Source organism: Drosophila montana, unplaced genomic scaffold (assembly GCF_035044405.1).
Source record: "Drosophila montana isolate Dmon_TW-CO22-7 unplaced genomic scaffold, ASM3504440v1 contig_1_1, whole genome shotgun sequence".
NCBI classification, from domain to species: Eukaryota; Metazoa; Arthropoda; class Insecta; order Diptera; family Drosophilidae; genus Drosophila; species Drosophila montana.
This window is the reverse complement of record NW_026996920.1, coordinates 1,685,307-1,697,968: the sequence shown is the minus strand read 5'-3', so window position 1 is coordinate 1,697,968 and position 12,662 is coordinate 1,685,307. Positions and strand designations below refer to the sequence as shown.

Below are 12,662 nucleotides of genomic sequence, written 5' to 3'. Positions count from 1 at the left end.
GTCTTTGTCTCAATTATGTCATCTTAAAAATCTAAAGGTGGTTTATTAATGCAAAATGTAAATGCCGAAACAATAAGTTAAATACGTTTATAGTTGAAGGCGATGGAACGATACTGCGCAAAATAAGCATCCTATTCACATGGTCGACATCCGCGCATATCCATACCTAATAATCTGGTCATGGTTGAGGGGCGCATCCGTGGTCAATTCGACGCGCTGCCATTGGCGTGTTTCATTCGACTTGCGTATAGCTTCGACGACGGCTTGTACGTAAAGCCCATCTTCGAAAGTAGCGGCGGTGGAGACAGGCGCCTTTATCCAGCTGGACTCTTTGCTGTGAAAGGCTTCCTTAAGAGCACCTACCATTTTGCACATACCCTTGATGTATGGACGCGGAAGTAGTGAATTGTTGGTAGAAATGTGCAAGTCCTGGACATCCACATAGACGGCTTCTTCCTTTTGCTGAGACTCCTTAAGGGCAAACAGGTCGCCGCCTCGCACTACCAGATGACCTTTGCTGCCATAGACGAGTACTTCTTGAGAAAAGGTTTTCGTCGGAACCGTGTGACTATGAAGAGCCACCGTAACGAGCGTGCCACTGGCCAGTTCCATTTGAAAATTGCAGAAATCCGGAGCTGTTATTTGGCGGATGCCATTAATGGCCCCTGTTGTTTTGGTGTAGGCCCTGAGTACGCCATGCACACGAACTGCGTGCTGTTGCAACAAAAAGTGGACCAAATCCACCACACTGCCCACTAGATTGAGTGCACCACCGCCCATTTGGGCATCACACATCCAGTTGTACTTTTCGGGAAAGAGGGTGCCCATTTGCACACGCACATCCATCAGAACCACGTTCTCTAGCGGTCCGATTAGTCCTTCCTGAAGGCAGCGTCGCATTTGGGTAAATGCGGGTAAGAACCTCAGAGGATGATTCACCAGAGATATAAGTGTCGGATAGTACTGTGATGCACGCACCATTTTCATGGAGTCGGCTTGATGAAGACCCGCTGGCTTGTCGCATACTACATGCTTCCCAATGCCCAGCGCCTTCACCGAAATCTCCGCGTGTAGAAACGGTTGGCACACTATAAATACCAGATCGACGTCTTTTCGTAGCAGCACTTCGTCTATGACGTTTGTGTAAAATGCTACATTCTGTGCGTTGGCCGTTTCCTTGGCCTCCCTTAGTGTGCGCCCCCAAATGGCCTTAACTTCGAAACCCTTCTCTCGTAGCAGTGGCACCAGGACATTGGCGATTTCACCTGTTCCGAATACGCCAACGCCAGGTAGCATTTTACTTTTATGTTTATATGAAATTCGAGCAGTGTGACCAGTTTTTAAATTGGAAAATTTACCAAAAGTCAAAAAATACTACTACTGTTGCGATAGATTTTACTTGTTGCGAAGTCAAAAAAAAATACTATGCTGCGGTATATTATACTTGTTGCACAATCAATATCAACACATGATTTTAATTTAGTATTAAATTTATTTATTTAGTTATAATCAGCACATGGATGATTGACTGAATAGAGTTTGCGCAGGTGAGCCACACCCTTATATTCCATAGTTTATATGCCCATATACAGTATCTAGTGATGTGAAACTGATTTTAGCAACGCAAAAATTAAAGCGCCAAAACAGATGCAGAATTACATATTTGGAAAATGATTAAAATCAATGCTGACCTTGAAACCTAAAACCTACGTTTATGTTCCTAATCACAATTAAAGAAATTACTTCATAGCACCATTTACCTGACTGCAAGAATAATTTCCGTAATCTTTGTTTTTAATGTCATCTGACATTATGATGATAGCGTATAAATATATACTATTCATTTTTAGCTAATTTTGAATTTATTTCGTTTATTTTTTGGCCTGAAGAACAGCACTTTGTCGAAGGAACTGGCGCTTTTAAATATTCACAACTCATTTGTAAAATGGTTTGTCCCGTTATATAGAGGTAACACTTGACTAATGCTGAACACAAATCGATTTTCGATACATTGATGCTTCGATTTGTTTTTGCCATCGCTAGCACTAGCTCTTTGTTCCCTCTACTTGCGATTAAAATTAATAATCTGTGGTATGCAGTTTTGTTTTTATCTTTTAATTCATTTTTAATAACCAATGCGAAAAACTAATTTGGGATCCGAGGCTATGCGACTAGCTTAAATACAAATCTAGAATATAGGGGAGCTGTTATTATTTCGAAATAGAAATGAATATAAGCACACATACGACAAATGAATTGGAAACGAGAGCAGGGTCGGAAGTCGAAAGAAACAGCTCTTATTCAAGTAAGTTTAAACACGCTATTCATTGTCCGTAAATTGGTTTAAGCTCACAATTTTCTTTGTAGATTGCAGGTCATCGGATTATTTCACTCGCAAACTCGGTAAATCAACAATAAATATCCAGCAAAGCTGAAAAACATCAGCAATTTACAATGGAGCAGGTTATAACGCGGAAGAATCTGGCGAAGGGAACTGAATATAAGTAGCAAAAAGTATCTAGCCAGTCTGAAAATGAACTCCGTCAGCTCAGCATTTAAAATCAAGAAGAGCAACACGCCCAGCCCAACAACAGTCACAGTCACGGCTGCGTCTAATGTTGCCACACCAGACTGTATGCAAAACGGTGACCTAGTTAGCCATGGCGCTACCAATAAGAACCCAGGAGCTCCAAACAATGGGTGTCAATACCGTCTGCCAATACCCGAGACTGTCAATGAGCCGGTGTTCCATGTTGTCGTAGCTGCCGTGGACGACCTGCGTATGCGCGAAAGCGGCAATGTGTTTCATCCGGTCGTGGATTCAGCTGCCGCAAGCACTGATACTGTTGATTACTGTGCGCCCGCTTTAGTGCGATTATCTTGTGTGAAAGGGCACTCTGATTACAACATGAACGGCAAGGCGAACAACATCTCTATCAGCCCCAATGCGCAGGTAGCCGAAAATGGTAACATAGACATTAATCCGCTGACACACAGTCCAGTTCCGCCGCCAGATGACGATGATGATTCGGATAACTCGACGGTTGCCTGCATCAGTACGAGCAGTTCGAGCGAATACAGCAACAGCACCGTAGTGCAAAGTCCAACGGCGGCAGTCGCAAATCTCCAGACTTGCAGCCCAGGCAAGAAATCTGACGAATACCGTGTTGAGTGCAACCCAAATGAGGACGGTAGCTACCAAATGCTGCTTGCACCCACTGCAATGTCAAAAGGCCATGGAGATTATATGCCTCATTTCCCAATTACCCTGCCCATTTCATTGCCTCCCACCATACAACGCCGTAGCGCGAGCAGCAACTGCATCATCTCCACGACTTCAAGACTATCCAATAGCTCAGCGGCAAGCACGCCGAAGCACGTACGCTCATCCGGGCCGCGCCTGATCCGTGGACTTAATCAATCTATGCCCTCCGTGCACGGGCGTCCGAATCTGAGCGTGATTCCACCATCAGTTGAACTTACCGGAACCCAAGCGATCGACAAAACACCAAAATGCATTTTTAAGCACGAAAGGAACTTGAGCTTAGATTACAGGTAAGTTACAATATACCCTAAAAATGGTAAAATAGTTATTGTCCAAATGTATGCAACAGGAACCGTCTCCCACATCATAAAATACATAGAAATTTACTCAGAGTTAATAGCCGTACCCTATCTAACCATGTCAAGCATGAAATTGAATTTATACCCCAAAAATTATATTAAGATCGGTAGTCAATCGCAAAAGGATTTTGCACTGTGTGCAGCTATGGAAAGAAGCAGCGCAGCCGCAGCGTAAAATGCTAACAAAGCTCCGTTTGTTTTAGGCAATTTTGTTTGTGTATGTGTGTGTGTGAAAGGGAACTAGAATTTGTGACATCAGCTCGGCGCGAGGTTCCCCCAGTCTGGCACTGCCGACTAAATCACTTTTGTTGTAGTATAGCCTTGCGACTTGGTATATAAACACATTTGGACGTCATAAATACGCCCTTAAAATTTGTTATTCACGAATGCACTTGTGTGTGTTAAGGCAAGAGATTGAGTCACTGCATAAAGTGTGTGAATGTGTGAGTATGCGGGTTTTTGTCGATGTTTGTGTAGAAAGAAGTTTGTAACGGTAATTTGGCGTTAGGTTCAAGGTTCTCCTAGGAACCTAGATATTCTGAAAAAATTGTTCTTGAAACTAGACGCAAGCATTTGTTTACAGTTACAGTGCATTTTTTGGACACTAAAGTGCCGTTTCGTGTACTAACATTTAATATCGTCAACATGACTGTTAGATTAGCATATGGAAAATTGTGCTAACAGCACAAGTTAAATAGAAGTTCACACTGTATCTATTCGTATTACGAGCACCTGTTGCTCTCGCCGTCATTGGCTCTTGCGTGGTTTTTTTTTCCTCTTATTGTAATTTTTTATTATGCTTTGTGTTTTGTTATTTACCTTCTAAACATTGTTAATTTCACTTGCTCAGCTTAGCTCTCCACTGCACGCAGGAAATCGTAGAAAGACAGTAATTACGTTAACATTCCTATCTACACATGCATATGTAGGTATGTAGATGTGTGGTGAGTGCTCATATGTTTGCAGACTTGTGTACTTTTTGTGTTTGTGCTCGCTCGCTCGCATATTGTTTTGCATTGATTGCACTTGTACACCTGCTGACAACGCAAATGCTGACGAAACCTTATTGATTTTTGTTTGAAAAAATTTGTTTCTTAATATGACTTATTTTCCTACCTTTGTAGATCGATGGGCATATTGCTGGCGCCTGTTGCTCAGCTAAGCAGCACACGCATCAATCACACGCAACATAATCGCAACCGTAGTCTCGACAGCGCCCTGCAACGCATTCCCGAGGTGAGTAATTTTGGCAACAGCGGCCGCAGCGATCCACTCGGCCTTCAATACTTAAGAGAAAACAGACTGTTGTCGACATTGGTGAACTTGAACATGTTTCGAGTCTACATACATACACGCGTGTGCACGTATTTGTATACAGCCAGCATGTGTGTGCGACTGTGTTTGCAGAGCTTACACATACAAAGATACTGTATATTTACAATCTGTTGTTTATCACTTTTTTATTGTTCACATTTTTGCCATTTTGCTATTTTTGTATATTCCGGGTTATCAAAAGCGGCAATAACAAATACAAAATAAAAATTAAGTTAAACTTCTCCCATCAACAGCGAGTGCAAACACTTATTCCTTACTCGAGTCCTAGCGCTACAAGGATTCCATTTTTTTCAATTCAATAAATTCGATTTTTTACTATAAGTTGAACTTATATTATAATCTGAAGCTCCCATTTTTATTCGTATACTTTTATTTATTTGTTTTTATTCACTTTTAAATTTAATTCAAAGAGAGAGAGAGAGAGAAAGCGATAGGGCGAGGGAGCTTTATTCTCTGTTTCTGCTGCAGTGAAGCTTAAAGCTAAAGCAGGTTAATTTCTGGATTAACATACTCGTTCTCAAAGTTGAAAGGTTCTATTAGGTTTGTGCAATGTCCATATGTCTTCCTGTCGGCCTATCTGTCCGTATAAACGCGATTTGGGATTGCAATATAAAGTCGTGTATAGAATATAAAGCTATGTGGATATTTCTTAAGACACATCTCCAAAGATGTTCTTGACCTGCAACATTCTAGCTTGTTTCTTTTGCATTTAACTTGAATTAGAAAAGCCTTTGCTAGCGTGTTAAAGGTTATTGAATATTTTAACAATTCCAGGTGGAGATGTCCTCGCCCAATGCAGAAACTGAGACTATATTTTGCTCACAACCATCAAAACTGAACACCAATATGTGCTCGAAGATTGACACAACCCCAGCCAATATTACGGCCGCACTAGCCACCTCCCCACCAAATTCAAATCCAAATCCAAATCCAGCCTTTACTGATGCTCCCAATGCAGAGCTTGTGCCTGGAACAGTCGCCTCTGTCTGTTCAGGAACGAATCCGCCCACATCTGCAGTTACAATACATGTGCAGCAGAACCAGCATATACCCAGCGTAGTTGGTAAGTAGTTTCAGTCGGTTGACAGGAAAGCTTTAATACTGATCTTTCCTTACTACAGACGATGCCTGTCCAGCCCTGCAAAATCAAACCAAACCGAACGAGTTGGCTAAGGACACACAGGACATGATCGATGAAATAAGTGGCGGTAACAGTAGCAGCAACAGTTGCAGCAGTGCAGGCAGCAGCAAAAAACGCGAGGACCTGACTAGCCTGGGATCGGATGATTCAGGTAGGGAACTATACTAAATATTTTGGGTAATTATTTGCATATGAGATATATCCAAAGAGAAGCATATTAGTGTTCAGTTCCGTACGAAAGTTCATCATGGATAAAGTTGTCATATGTGAAGCTAAGTTTCCCTTTTTTAATGGACCATATGTAAGCATAATAATTTATACTCCCCCTCCATCCTCACCCTTCGTCTGTCAGGCATCATATGTGGCTCGGACTCGGACCAAATATCCCTTAGTCGCATAGGCCACTCTCATGAGGCGCTCAATCTGGGCGCAATGGATGCCAATGCGGAAGCGGGAGCCAAGAATTGCATCGACTTGGTGGAAGCGAAGCTTACTGATGTGGCCTACAAACTAATGGAATCGGATGCTTGCACCTTTTCGTCGCACACCGCCGAAGAAAAGCGAGAACAAATCCAATTGGCAGCAGAGGGGCAAGATGAGAAACCGCGCGATGGGGATGATCGACTGCGTTATCGCGTAATGAACATGTCCCAGGCGGCCATTAACTCGGAGCTCGGAACAGCACCCAATGAGATAGAACCGGTGCTGGACGAGCATGAGGGGGACCACGTGCCATCGTCCAACAATATTACGGCACCAGCAGAAACCATGTCCGCAAAGACACCAGACGCAACACCCACACCAATAGCCACTCCCACTGAGAACAGTAAAAGCGACCAAGTTCTCTTTAAGAACTTCTTCGGTGCCACTAAGAATGCAATTTTCCGCACGGCCCAAAGCATAATTGAGAACCACGAGAAGAAGAATGCAGTCAAGCAGAAGACTGGCGAGCCGCAAGACACTTTATCGGCGATATCCACCACGCCCAGCAGTGGCACGGCAATCTCCCTGGATGTGGCGAAGTCCCCCACAGACGTTTCTAAAAGGAAAGAGTTCTTTAGTCTACTCAGCTCCAGTTCCAGCAGAAAAGCAGCTGGCACAACAACCGACGCTCCTGCAACTGAAACGACAACAGACGCCAGCAGAACTGTGTCCACGTTGGATACTTCAACAAGTATGCAGATTAAGAAGCGTACACTGAGGTTGCGGCTTCCGGTCGCAAAAACTGAAACCGATGAAACCGTCGCAAAAACTGAAATGAGCTCCTCTATGAACCAACTGAAGATGCCCGTGCCAGGCGTAGTGAAATACTATATTAATGACCATGCGCCCACTTCTGGTCCCCAGCAGAGCAGCGATCGTGGACCCAGCGGCCTGTTGCGCTTTTTTGAATCGCCCGTTTTCAATATTCACTTTGCCGTGCACTATTTGTTCTACTCGAAGGAGCCAGGCGTGCTGAGCTTTATTGGCAACAAGATATTTAGCTTTTCTGACCAGGAAGTCGATCTTTATATACCGCAGCTAATCGTAATGTATATTGAAATGGACGAACTCGCTGAAGTACTGGATCCCTACCTCACCATACGTTGCCGAAAGTCGGTTGACTTCTCCCTCAAGTGCCTGTGGCTTTTGGAGGCTTATAATCACCAGGTGGACTCGCTGGGCAGCAGCAGTAAAAGTCGCAAGTCCAAGCTGTCGCTCATGAAGGAGATATTCTCCAAGAAAGAGGGCAAGCATCAAATCAAATCTAGCCAAGGTCCAGCTGTTGCTCTGGTAAAAAAAACACACCATCGCTCCCAGTCAGATGCCACAGTGTTGCTCGCAGATTCCGGCAGCCCTCACGCGTTCAACAAAACGCATCGAGTGTACCAGGAGCCGCCGAACACCACACGAACGCTGCCCCCAACACCTGCGAAGCTGTGCTTAGGCGATCTGAGCTCAGGACGTGCCTTCGACAATGGATGCACTTGTTTTGAAACGGTAAGGGGACAGGTTAACGGTCTCCTAGGGCATCGCACGTTCTGCAATTGCGGTGCGCCAAAGACTTCCCCGCAAAAGGAGTTCATGAAGGCGCTAATGAATGCGGGCAAGAATCTGACATCCCTGCCGTCCAAGGCGGAGAAGACTTCAGCACTGCGGATGTGTCTTAATCGGATCAACAAAAATTTGCCCGCTCGTGTCTGGCTGCCGCTTTACTCAGATGTGCCGCATCATGTGGTACGCATCACAGAGGAAAAGACTGCTGTGCTAAATTCCAAGGACAAAACTCCGTACATCATATACGTGGAGGTGGTGGAAGTGCCTGACATTCACACCTCGCCGCTAATACCGAAGATGATGCCGTCGCTGCGACACACCAAGAGCGAGGAGCATTTGGAAGGCGTCTGCCTGAATCACAGCTGCACCCGCATCTCTAGCTGTAGTGATAGCCATCATGGGTCCAGCTGTCGCCGAAAAAAGGGCACTGAATCGCATGCAGAGTGCAGATGCGGAGATCCGGCCCAACACAGTTGCTGCAGCGGTAATCAGAGCACTCTGCTGTCATTGGGCGGGTTGCAGCTGCTTGCAGATGATGTCTGGTCACAGGAAGAGGATGAAATCACTGCGCAGTACTTAAACATGCGCAAAATCAGCGAGCGGGACGCCATCTCACAGATGTCATTAGACTCATGCGACTCTAGAGATCAGGGTAAACGATACAAAGAGAAACACTGATAAGAAGCTCAGATAATAAAAAACGGTTCACTTACAGGTCCACCAATTGTCTTTAACATTGGCGATGTTCGGACTCGGCACTGCAACAATTTGAGCTGCGAGAACACAAAGTCCTTTAGCAACGATCCTGAGGATCCATCTGCAGCGGTTTTAAAGGTTTGTGTAGACCATAGTTATTAGCCTAAGAAGGAATTGTAATACTTGTTTGCTGTGTAGGAACCCTGGCATATGAAGGAGAAGCTCATACGCGAGTCCTCCCCCTATGGCCATTTATCGAACTGGCGACTGTTCTCGGCGATTGTCAAGTGTGGTGATGATTTGCGACAAGAGCTTATGGCCACGCAGCTTTTGCAGGTAATTAACTTACTTATCAAACAGCTTCGAGAAATCTTTCTATTGCATCAATGTACTTTGACAGATGTTCAAGATTATTTGGCAGGAAGAAAATGTGGATCTGTGGGTGCGGCCGTATAAAATAATTTGCCTCTCGAATGACAGTGGTCTGATTGAGCCTATATTAAACACTGTCTCGCTGCATCAAATTAAAAAGAACTCCAACAAATCTTTGCGAGATTATTTTATAGATGAATATGGTATACCCACAGGCGAAAGCTTCAGTCAAGCCCAAAAGAATTTCGTTGCAAGCTGTGCGGCTTATTGTCTGATATCCTATCTACTGCAGGTTAAGGATAGGTAAGTCTAAGATACGCACGTTGAAACTGTTTTTACATCCTGACTTGCCTTTTGCAACCCATAGGCATAATGGTAACATACTCTTTCATTCGGATGGTCATATAATACATATAGACTTCGGCTTCATTCTTAGCATATCTCCTAAAAATTTGGGTAATTATTTGAATTACAACCGATTGGACAAAAGATTCTAAATTCATTCTGCTTGTCACAGGTTTCGAGCAGTCACCTTTTAAGCTCACGCACGAATTTGTCGATGTTATGGGAGGCACAGAGTCCGTACATTGGCGGGAGTTTAATCGCCTGCTGCTTGTCGGCATGATGTCAGTGCGCAAGCACATGGACCGCATCATAAACTTTGTTGAAATCATGCGAAGTAGTAGGTAAAACTAAACCCACCAAAAACCATTTTTGACCGTCTTCCTTTTTTTTTAGATGCGCATTTGCCATGCTTTAAGAATGGCTGTTCCGGCACAGTACAGAATCTCCGAAAACGCTTTCATATGAATTTAACTGAGCAGGAAATGGAACGCAAAGTTGAACAGCTTGTGCAGGACTCACTAAAAAGCCTCTCAACAAAACTGTACGATGGCTATCAATATTATACGAATGGTATATTGTGAGACGGTTTTTCCTTTATGAATATCTAACTGGAATGATGAATTATCTCGCGTGCTAAAATGCCAATATGATAAACCAAAACTATGGACTGTTTAAAAAATAGTTTATATATTTAGATACACATTTTAATACATCTATATTTATATACACAAATATATAAATATACGTGTATTTAAAATGTAGCGCTAACAAACAACATGAGCAATCGTAAGAATGCAAGAGAATTAAGATTGTACTAAGTGAGCAACTGTTTTTGAAGCCAGAGTCGTCGATTATGCGTATTGGCACTGTTATTCTATTATTATATTATATTACATTAGGCTAAAGTTAATGTTGTCTAGCTTTTAAGTAAAAGTGTAAATGTGTGTGACTGTATATGTTTTCCTGTCTTCTTTCGGTCTTGCATTGTATTTAGCAATCAAAATAATCAGTGCGTTGTATATATTTAAGAGCTTATATTTGTAGCTGTAAAATTTACCGAAGCGCCACGCATATTTTTAAGAAAATTAATACATGTGAAAGCTATTATTTTATAATTCCATTAACTTTTTACAATATTAAATTCGTTTAATTCACTGTCCGTCAGTATGAATTATTAATATTATAACTTTTACCATTATCGTGTTTAAATCATAGCGTAACTAACTTAAAACGTTCCAATTGTGCTTACTCACACGTAAACTATAATTAACAATAACATTGATCAAGTGTCCCGCAAATATAAAAAGTATATCGGGAAAATAACATTTAAAATTCATTTTGCTTTCGCCTTTATATAAGCTAAACATTTTTCTAACTTTAAATATAAATAAAACCAACGCTAAAATTAACTTAAAATTATAGTTAGGCACTTAAATTTTAAAGTTCAAACTTTTGTATGTTGAAACAATATTATATAACATTTGTGTGAGACTCATAAATTATGTATTTGATAATTGTTGCTACCTAATAAGAGAACGAAAAAAATACAAAATCTTAAACAAATATTCGATCATTCACAAACACTATCAGAACTCAAGAGGTTATATTTGATAATTCATGGTGTTTTAGTTCTTTCAGAAACCATTATTCATTATGGTTAGATAGATGTTCACCGATGACCAAACCTTAAAAATTGAGACTAGTTTCCACAGATTGAATCATCTGGACTGTTTGGACAGTATACAGGAAAATAAAATTGTATTTTCATGGAGTCGAAGATGTCTCCTACTCGATTTAACACGGTCATACGAAGATAGTATCTCTCAATTTGGGAAGGCAATGGAAATGAAAATGTAATAAAAGATAAGTCTTCTTGATTTTGGAATATGTCACTAATACGGTAATCCTGAGTATGTGGCTTTCAAGCTGTTCCTACGAAATATGGATTTTTATATATGGGAGTAGGAGTTTCTAGCCCCTGATTAAAATAAAAATCCTGGCACATTCTCAGCGGGAATCATCAGTAAATTTGAACTCCAATCGATAAACGTGATGCCTCTTTAATTTGCAAGGAAAAAAAGCACCCCAATTGTTAATTTCGTTGCCATGGAAAATGCTCGAATGACAGAATATTATAAAACAAAGTTAAAGTACACATTTTTTAACCAACAGGAAGACAATTATTAGAATGGATCCCACTAAACTAGTTGGAAGAGTGTATGTAAAATAGATGCATATTATGGGCAATTTTAAAAATACAATTTATCACACATATAGCAAGGAAGTGGTCCGTATTGAGCACAAATCGCGTAGAAATTATCCGCACATTTGGCATGGAATTGCTGCGAGTGCGGCCAACAAATTCTATCATCCAGACGAACTTGAAAAGCAGATAGAGGAAAAACTTAAGATACTAGGTACGTAATGCTAGTAATATAAGATCAGATATAAACCTTATTATACTATTTATTTTAGAAGAACCCGACAGTCAGTGCAAATCGCGGTTCATTTCACCTGAAATGCAAAAGAATCTGTTGGAGAACTGCCGTTGTGGGCGACCTAGGCGTGGCATTCATATGGGCAAGTGTCTACAACGGGCCCTTAATACGACTTCAAGTGACCAAAATATGCAGACCGAAGAGGCAGAAATTATTATGCCCCAAACTTCAAACTGTAAGTCTTAGCTGTTGCAAGTGTTTGCGCTAACCGTCTAAATGACTCATGCTTTCAGCTCTCATTGGCTTCAAGACTGCTCCCTACCAACAACTAGAACAATCTATGCAATATTTATCGCCGACGAGCTCTATGCCGGGACCTCGCATAACTTCCGCACCATACAACGTCATTTTCATAGGTTAACCAATGTTGTTGTTTCCCACAATTGCCTTCGAGTCAATATATATACTGGGGATTTCTCAACCTACTTTAAATGCCTTTGTATTAACTAATAGATAAACTTAAATATCGAAAACTGTTCAGCTTTTGGGGACGTCCCGCTTTGTGTTATCGCAATCTGATACAATTTAAAGCTGATCGAACTGGATTTACCAGAAATTGATCGAGGAAAACCTGTTTCATGAAATCACTTGTCTATTTATGTTCGTGTTAATTC

The 12,662-nt window shown here is 41.8% G+C and overlaps 3 protein-coding genes and 1 long non-coding RNA gene across 5 annotated transcripts; 2 read left to right on the top strand and 2 right to left on the bottom strand.

Moving 5' to 3' along the window:
- Window positions 1–13: 13 nt before the first annotated feature.
- Window positions 14–1,343, bottom strand: LOC135426290 (glucose-fructose oxidoreductase domain-containing protein 1). Its single transcript, XM_064679328.1, has one exon. It carries the CDS (start codon window positions 1,294–1,296, stop codon window positions 136–138), a length of 1,161 nt encoding a protein of 386 aa, XP_064535398.1. The 5' UTR covers window positions 1,297–1,343; the 3' UTR covers window positions 14–135.
- Window positions 1,344–2,066: 723 nt separating this feature from the next.
- Window positions 2,067–11,113, top strand: LOC135426218 (uncharacterized). The gene is made up of 12 exons (XM_064679240.1): window positions 2,067–2,305; window positions 2,368–3,555; window positions 4,749–4,860; window positions 5,734–6,022; window positions 6,081–6,251; window positions 6,453–8,789; window positions 8,853–8,971; window positions 9,032–9,169; window positions 9,234–9,508; window positions 9,573–9,661; window positions 9,723–9,887; window positions 9,944–11,113. The coding sequence occupies exons 2-12, from the start codon at window positions 2,534–2,536 to the stop codon at window positions 10,129–10,131; spliced, it is 4,905 nt and encodes a 1,634-aa protein (XP_064535310.1). The 5' UTR covers window positions 2,067–2,305; window positions 2,368–2,533; the 3' UTR covers window positions 10,132–11,113.
- LOC135426221 (uncharacterized) lies at window positions 4,335–5,028 on the bottom strand. Its single transcript, XR_010435874.1, has 2 exons — window positions 4,741–5,028; window positions 4,335–4,686 (listed from the first exon to the last, which is right to left on the bottom strand). It is a non-coding gene; the product is annotated as an uncharacterized LOC135426221 (long non-coding RNA).
- Window positions 11,114–11,612: 499 nt separating the features above from the next.
- Window positions 11,613–12,521, top strand: LOC135426219 (uncharacterized). Of its 2 annotated transcripts, none has more exons than XM_064679242.1 (4): window positions 11,613–11,767; window positions 11,828–11,967; window positions 12,029–12,223; window positions 12,282–12,521. In XM_064679242.1, exons 1-4 carry the CDS (start codon window positions 11,739–11,741, stop codon window positions 12,407–12,409), a joined length of 492 nt encoding a protein of 163 aa, XP_064535312.1. In that variant the 5' UTR covers window positions 11,613–11,738; the 3' UTR covers window positions 12,410–12,521. The 2 variants fall into 2 exon arrangements, with proteins under 2 accessions (XP_064535312.1, XP_064535311.1); XM_064679241.1 differs by having other exon boundaries at window positions 11,614–11,767; window positions 12,026–12,223.
- Window positions 12,522–12,662: the final 141 nt, after the last annotated feature.